Here is an 8,150-nt window from a genome sequence, read left to right on the forward strand (position 1 = left end):
TTTCAAATTTTTTTTGAGCACCCCTACTCCCAAATTCAATAAGTGCTATGCATGTACCAACTAGCACCACCTCCAAAGCACCCAATAAGATCATGACACTTGGAACTCAAGTCGCATCACCCTTCCTTAGGAACCCTAGCTCGTGTCATGCATCTAGGTAACTTCGGCCTCTCTTCCTCATTTACTACTAACTCTGTTTGTAATCTCCTCCAATTGTGACCTCAGCATTATTTGCTTTTGAGTACAAATGCTTTCCTTTTTATGGTCTAATAACATTTCTAGCCGCAAAAAAACTCAACCCTACAAGGGCCCAAGTAACTGGCAAAACCATTTGTCATTATAAGGGCAAGGCCGCCTGGCATGTGAAGAAATTGTCAAGACTTTGCTACACTATCAGGTAGTATACTAAGCAGCTATGCAACCAATTATAAATAGCAATAATTATGTTGCATCATCATCTTCACTCTCTCTACATAAGCTCTTTACTTAAGCCTCATTATCATCCATTTTATCTATACTAACTTATGTGTCAAAAAACGTATTAAAAGCACAAACTTTGATACTCACCTTATCTTATAGGAGTATCAACCTACTCCAAAGGACCATCAACACTATATTTCTCTAGTTTCACTATTCCTACCATTGATTTCGAAAATATCTAGTCATTTTGTGAAGTCATATTAAATTTATCAAAAAGTTTGATGTTGTATTTTTTTACAATGCTTACTTTTATCCATAAATTTCGAACCTTTAAATCGTAGGAAAATGTACTTAAACATACTCAAAACTATATATTCCTTGTTATTGCAATATTAATAATGTTAATTAAGTTACAACTCAATTAATTGATATAATGTTGTACTTATATTATAATGATCTTAGTAAATTTTATGGTAGCGATGTTTGAGGCTTTTAATTATCTGTGACGATGCAAATATTGATGCATGAGAGTTATTGAGAGATATCATCCATTTTATTTGATTGTGTTTATTTATAAGTACATATTACAGATTCTTAACATCATTCGGATACTTTGAATAATTTAATACAGTTTAAAATCAAATAAAGTGTTAATCCTTTTTATAAAAATAAATTTAGTAGAAAATGTTAACCCTATATAAATAAATAATCATCAATGCAACCTCAGTTCTTATAATAAACTACTATAAAGCAATAAAGCCCCATATGAAGAAACCTGTCGACTCTGAATAACAGACGTAGGTTTCTACCATATAGCATTAGCTGGTAAATATGCTGTGATCTGATAAGACTTGTTTCCGTCCTAGATTTGCTCAATGCCCCCTCCTCTACTTCTACCTTTGCCTCTACCCTCTTTTCTGTGGGTACCAACTGCAAAAGACAAACCCGCCTTCACACATTAATCCATTTGGAGGTAAGCGTAATTATAGATATCATGCAGTTGCATTCATGTCATCACTATATGTATATATGTAAATATGGGGATGACAAAACACATATGAACTGGATGTACCCCTTGTATTCTGTTTTTTACTTAGGTATCATGGGCAAGAACAGCGGTGTTTGCAGTAGGAATTCAATCAACGATGAAGATTTTGATGAAGAAGAAGTTCGGTCTTATGAAAAAGAAGATTCATCAAGTCCCACATCGAGGAAAAATAGGGAGCCCTCCTCGAGTTATTCATCTGCATGGCGGCTTCCAAGCGCATCGAGAACAATCCGAAGAGGAAGCAACTCATCATCGGCAGCAAGTCATGAAACCGAGGTGACCGGGCAATCATCGGCTCCGTTGAACATCCCCGATTGGTCCAAGATATATGGGAAGCATGCGAACATGGAACCATCAAGAAACAAGTCATGGGTTAATAAAGGTGATGATGATTATGGTATGGTGTATGAGGATGGAGATATGGTCCCTCCTCATGAATGGCTAGCTAGAGAGCTTGCAAGGACTCGAATATCTTCTTCCTCCGTTTGTGAAGGGGTAGGAAGGACACTTAAAGGCAGAGATCTTAGCAAAGTCAGAAATGCAGTTCTGACAAAAACAGGTTTCTTAGAGTAGTAATGATGCCGGCGCCGCCGCCACCACCACCATAAATTACATGTTCATCATGTAACCTTTTTGCTTTTATCAGCTTTGGGTCATAACACGTTGTAGGCATATAATTACAAGCAGGAGCTGCCTTTTTGTCTGAGTTTTCTAGAAGGGGAAAAAATAGAGAGGGTTTTCCTTTGGCCGCTCTTGCATGTAAGGATTATCAAAATTTAGATCTTTATAGTTGTTTTCTCTATGATTTAGCAATTTCTTTCTTTCTTTCTTTTTTCCGTTGAAAATGATTTAGCAATTCTAGTAGCTAGTAATTGATAATTGTTGTCTACCTTTGTCCTTAATTTTTACTTTTCTTTTTAGGTTAAAATATACTTTTTAAGTTTATGTAATATGACAAAATTTAAAATTTAGTTCATGTACTTAAAAATTAAAGATTAAATCTTTTATTTTTTATTTAATATTGTTAGTATAAATCTTCTTATTTTTTATTTACTATTGTTAGTATTTTTAACAAAATCTGCCAACTTGACATGTTAAGTTGATAAATTTTGTTAGAAATTAAAACAACTATAATGATTGGACTAGAATTGTTACATTAAAAATGTAAAGGACTAAATTTTAACTTTTAAAGTATAAAGATTAAATTTCAAATATGAGTTAAGTAGAGGGACTAATAGCATATTTTAACTTTTAATACTTTCCTTTTGTTGCATTTTCTATTGGTTTAGCTGGTGGAAATGCAAGACAATTAAGTCAACATTAGAGATAATTTACCTTACGCGACAAAAATTTAGGTTCATTAAATTTAAATTATATTACTAAATTTCTATTATTAGTAAATTTAAATATTAGAATCTCAAAATTGATTTTATTTAGAAAAATTGCATATACTTATTAAGATAACTTTTACGTTTAAGTTATATATTTAACAAAATTAGAATAAGTGATCTAATTTAGTAGTAATAAAATTTTAGGATAAAATTTGATAAATTGAAAAACTATATAATTTATATAAAACTTAATGCTAAATTTAATAATTTAAAATGAAAATTACTCCAAAAATAAATAATAGAATCTCTATCTCTCCAAACTTCTTTATGGTAATATGATTGTAAAAGTATAATGTATTTATGTTAGGAATTAGATTGCATTTTGTTTTTTACTCAAAAAGGAATAAATTAGTTCATATCGTTAGATTAAAGAGTAAAATAGTCTTTTCTATTAAAAAATCCATCTAATTCTACTATTAAAAATTGACGTGGCTGACAAAATTATCAGACAGCCGCACGTAGTGTGCCATATGTACCTTATACTGACGTAATGAGACCAATTTTTCATTGAAAAAACGGATGGAATTGTTAACAAAAGGATTGGTTTGCTCTTTAGTGTCACATGGTGACTAATTTTTCTTTTTTCTATAAAAAGATATAAAGACATTTACACCACGTTTGTTTCACTAAAATGGAATAGGATTATAATGGAATAGAAACTATAATGGAATAAAGTTGTAATGGAATAGAGTTATAATAAGTAATTCAATTGTTTGGTTGAATGGAATAGAGGTTGTAATAGCATAGAAAAAAAGCTTAAATGACCGAACACCCTTAGCGAGAATTTTTTAGATAGACATTATTGTTATTGTTATTGTTATTGTTATTAAATTTTAATAAAAATAAAAATAAATAATTTAATCATATTTTAATATAATTATTATTAAATATAATTTAATAATATATAATTTAATAACATTTTAATATAATTATGTTTTTATTTTTGTAAAAATATTAAAAAACCAAAATATATCATTTAATTAAATTTAGTGATCATTTTGTATTTTTTTTTTAAAATTGAATGACCAAAATATAAACTTACTAATAATTTAGTGATTTGAGTATAATTTACCCATAAAATCCCATCAAATACTAGAGCCCACCCACTAAAATCCCAAAATCACCTTCCATCATCACTTTCTTCCCCCATTATTATTTTCCTTTTCACCCAAAATTTCCATCAACAAGAACAAACTAAAGCCTAGCAACCCAATCCACGAGAAAGCTCTAGAAGCGACCGATGCTTCAACCAATGAAACACAGGCAATAAACTCTCCTGAAAAGCAACAATCAACAATTAATTTCCTTCGGTTACTTAAATAGTCACCTTCCCAAGCTTCTTCAACCTTTCATTTCCTGCAAAAACACCCTTTCTAGATCCTACATCCACCCAAGACTCCCCCCTGAATCAGAAAACATATGTTCAGAAAGCCTCCCCCTTTCGATCCTTTTCCACCTTTTCTCTGGAAAAATCAGGAACTTCGTCTCGTAGGCATTGATGTATCCTTCGTTTTAATCCTTCAACAGCCAACAGATGGGCAACACCATTCCAACATTTTTATTTTATCTAAAATGATAAAATATTTATCCTTCCATTCTTATCTACTTGTTATGCTTAGAAATTTTGGATCCCGAAATTCTTAAAGAGCAACTAGCCATGGTTTTCTTTTTTGCCTTAAAGACCAAACAGTAACAAAGACGAAGAAACATGCAAGCTACTTAAAAATTTAAGTAAATTTGGTTCCTTTAGGTGTTCCTGTAGATGGGTTATTGTTTTTTTCTTTGTATTTTGTTTGAGTGTTTGAGATTGAGATGATTGAGTCTTTGTTTTTAAAGACAAATACTATAAAATTTTATTATTTTTTTCTACCATAGTTTACCTGTTGCAATGTTCAAATTAACATGTTGATGTTTTTGATCGATTTTCTTTGTTTAATTTTGGAGTTTTAGATGGTTTTCTACATGAGCAAATTGGGTTAAAAAAAGAAATCTATTCTGGGAATCGCCAAATAACCCATTCAATGGTGGGTGTTCGTGTAACAACCCGATTTTAGGCCTAGCCGGAACAGTGGTTTCAGGACCACTATTCCGAGGCCGGAGAAAATTATTTTAGTATTATTTTATGTGTTATAATATAATTTTATAAGTGCATGTAAATTTTGGTAAGTTAATTTTAGCTATTTTTAGTCCAATTTCGAAAAAGGACTAAATCGCGAAAAAGGTAAAAGTTGTGCTTTGATGCCTAAGGTGTTAAATTGCTTTGTGTCTTAAATTGGACCCCTAAATGAAGCATGACCATGGGGGACAAAAATTGTTGAAAAGTCAAAATTAGGTGAAGTTGGTCACCAATTTTGACTAGTTTTATTATTAACAAATTGAAAGAAGAAGTTATCATTTTTCTCTTCTCTTCCATCGAAATATGCAGCAAAGAAAGGGGTTTTGAAGCTTTGAAATATCAGCCACTTACATCCCTTTCTAGTAAGTGATTACTAATGCCTTTCTTGATGATTTTTACATTTTTGGAACCCCTAAAGCATGAGCTTTCATATGAGGGGTCTAGTTTGCAAAATGATGAAGAGTCTAGGGTTTTGCCATGAGAGTAAATATGTTGTTTGCTGTGTTTTTATGGAAGATTATGAGTCCTAGTTGTCTAATAAACAACTTTTGTGAAAGAAAGTGCATGAAAACATCTTAGAAATGGCTAGATTGCTAAGTTGTAAGATAAGGTGTAAGTGTATGAAATAGTTAATATTGTGAGTTGCTATAGTTATGAAAATGGTTCATCTAGGCTTAAGGAGCAAAGAAATGTGATAAAAATTATTTTATGAGCCTAAGAGAAATTTGGTAATTTTGGCAAAATAGAGGGGCAAAATTGTAAATTTTGCCAAAGTGTGTCAATGGACTAATTTAATTAGTACATTGTTTTCATAAGCTAAATGTGATGTTTTAGATGTTGAAAATCGAGATTTGGACTTAGAACGGAAAGAAATCGATTAAGGGATTATCACGTCCTTTTCACCTTTGTCATATCTTGGTAAGTTCGTATAGTAACAATAATGCAATATCATGCTTGAAATAAAATTCTTTATTGTTATGGCATTAAGTGTATGATCTAAAATATTAGAAGTTTGTATGAAAGTAATGCTCAATTTCATTATGATGTGCTTAATACTTGATATTGCACGAGATGTGGATGTATGCCTCTATTGGAATTGACTTGTGAAGATTCAATAAAAAGGTGATGATATGTGTGCTAGTATAAAACCATGTCCGGGACATGGCATCGGCTCTAACATGAAACCTCGTATAAGACCATATCCAGGATATGACAACGATATGTGGATCCATGTAAGACCATGTGAGGGACATGGCCTTGGGCATTCTATTCGGCGCATGATAATTTTGAACATCCTTTAGCATCCCGAGTATTCAACGGGTAATGTAATGGATAATGTGATGAAAGCTCTAAGGAGAGCATGTTAAAGAAGGTATGATTATATATTTTATCACGAGTTGGTATAGGTATGTACACTGAGCTTATGAGTAATACCTTGATATGTGATAATCTATGATGTATATAGTATTTGGTGAATACTATGGAAATGGTATGATTTGGAATAAGTCTTTGATATTTGATGACAATGAGATTATGGGTCCATGCTTATGATGCATAGCTATGTGTTCTTACCATGATAGATGATATGATGTTGTATTAATTTGGTGAACAATAATTGTGAATGAATAAATTAGCACAGACGGTGTTGGGCTATTGCAGTGGTGTAACTTTGAAAATACACCAAAAATAGTATAAAATGATTTATAAGCTAAATAAAATATGAGAACAAATCTTATTAAGTCTAGTTTCTTATAAAAAAATCGTGTAAGCAAAGGAATTTCCTATAATGAGATATTTGAAGTTGCATGGGACAGAGTCAGAATGACTTCGAGATCCCCTACTCTAATTTTAGAAAATCATTATAAATTGTAAAAAAATGTTTATGAGTTATTATTTATATGCTTAGAATCCTTAATGAGTCTTTTCAAGAGAAATAGACGAGAACATTATTCGAGTCCTGAGCTTTGAGATAATTAAACTTTAATGTAGAAGGGTCTGAACTATCAGACAGTGAATCAGGTGTAACTTTGAGGAATAAAATGTACTAATTGGATAAGCTAAAAATTCTTGAAATTTTATGGTAGAAAGGTATATGAGTTTAATTTCATGTAAAATTAACGGAGCTTAATTTGGAGTTTCGTATCTCCAGTCATAAATAATTTAGTGACTGTTACTCATGAAGACAGCTTGTTGTAAACTTGAGAATATGTTGTAAACATTGATAAAACATGTTAATGAGCTATTTATTGTTTTCATATGAACTTACTAAGTGTAAAGCTTACCTCCCCTTTCTTTCCCATGTTCCCTAGGGTTGCTGAGTTAGCTCGGGTTGGAGGTCGTGGAGATATTATCACCTTTGTCGAGTTAACGCTATTGGCGTAAGTAAATCCTAGTGTTTCGAGTCTATGGCATGTATAAGGTTTTAATGTTGAGTATGTGATATTATTATTTAGCCAAAGGTGTTGGCTTGTATTGATAAAGTGTTGTACTCATGTGAATTGGCCTATGTTGGCTAATGATGTTGTGGACCTAAATGTTTATTCATATATATGTATGATACTATCTCTTGTGATGTGGCTTATAGCATGTTTGCCTAGAGATTGAAAGGATATTCATTGATGAGTTAGTAACTGATGCAAGATTAGGTGATTGGTAAATAGTTAATATTGCCTCATGAATGGTTCGTGGAAATGATTATGTATGCTTAGTGATGGACATGAGGTTTGTGATGTAATGATAGTTATGACTAGTATGTGGTACTGATGTGAGCAAAGTCTATGATATTTATTGCATAAGAAAATGACTTGAGCATAACATGTTTGTAGATGTTTAAGAGCCTATTTATGCCATGTTGTATGTTATTGGATAAGTATGTGTGCACATGTTGTGAGGGTGACAAATGACTTGGAAAATAACCTTGTAATTGTCCACACGGGTAGACACACGGGCGTGTGTCTAAACTGTGTGTGACATACTGTCTGCCCCCATGGGCGTGTTGTCTAACCGTGTGTCTCCTGCACCTAAGTTTTTCAAGTCAGTATGCATGGTAGTAGTACACGGGTAAGAGACACGGCCATGTGTCTCAGCCATGTGAAGGACACGGTCATAGGACACGTGCGTGTGCCTTAGTCGTGTGGTTTTGGCAGAATGTCCAGGTTTTTGGACACGGGTTCGG

At 32.3% G+C, this 8,150-nt stretch overlaps 1 protein-coding gene across 1 annotated transcript; it reads left to right on the forward strand.

The window, feature by feature from the left end:
- The first annotated feature begins 1,522 nt into the window (after window positions 1-1,522).
- On the forward strand, window positions 1,523-2,063 carry LOC108476611 (uncharacterized). The gene has a single exon (XM_017778878.2). The coding sequence runs from the start codon at window positions 1,523-1,525 to the stop codon at window positions 2,039-2,041; it is 519 nt and encodes a 172-aa protein (XP_017634367.1). The 3' UTR covers window positions 2,042-2,063.
- Window positions 2,064-8,150: the final 6,087 nt, after the last annotated feature.

This window comes from Gossypium arboreum, chromosome 9 (genome assembly GCF_025698485.1).
Source record: "Gossypium arboreum isolate Shixiya-1 chromosome 9, ASM2569848v2, whole genome shotgun sequence".
Lineage (NCBI taxonomy): Eukaryota > Viridiplantae > Streptophyta > Magnoliopsida > Malvales > Malvaceae > Gossypium > Gossypium arboreum.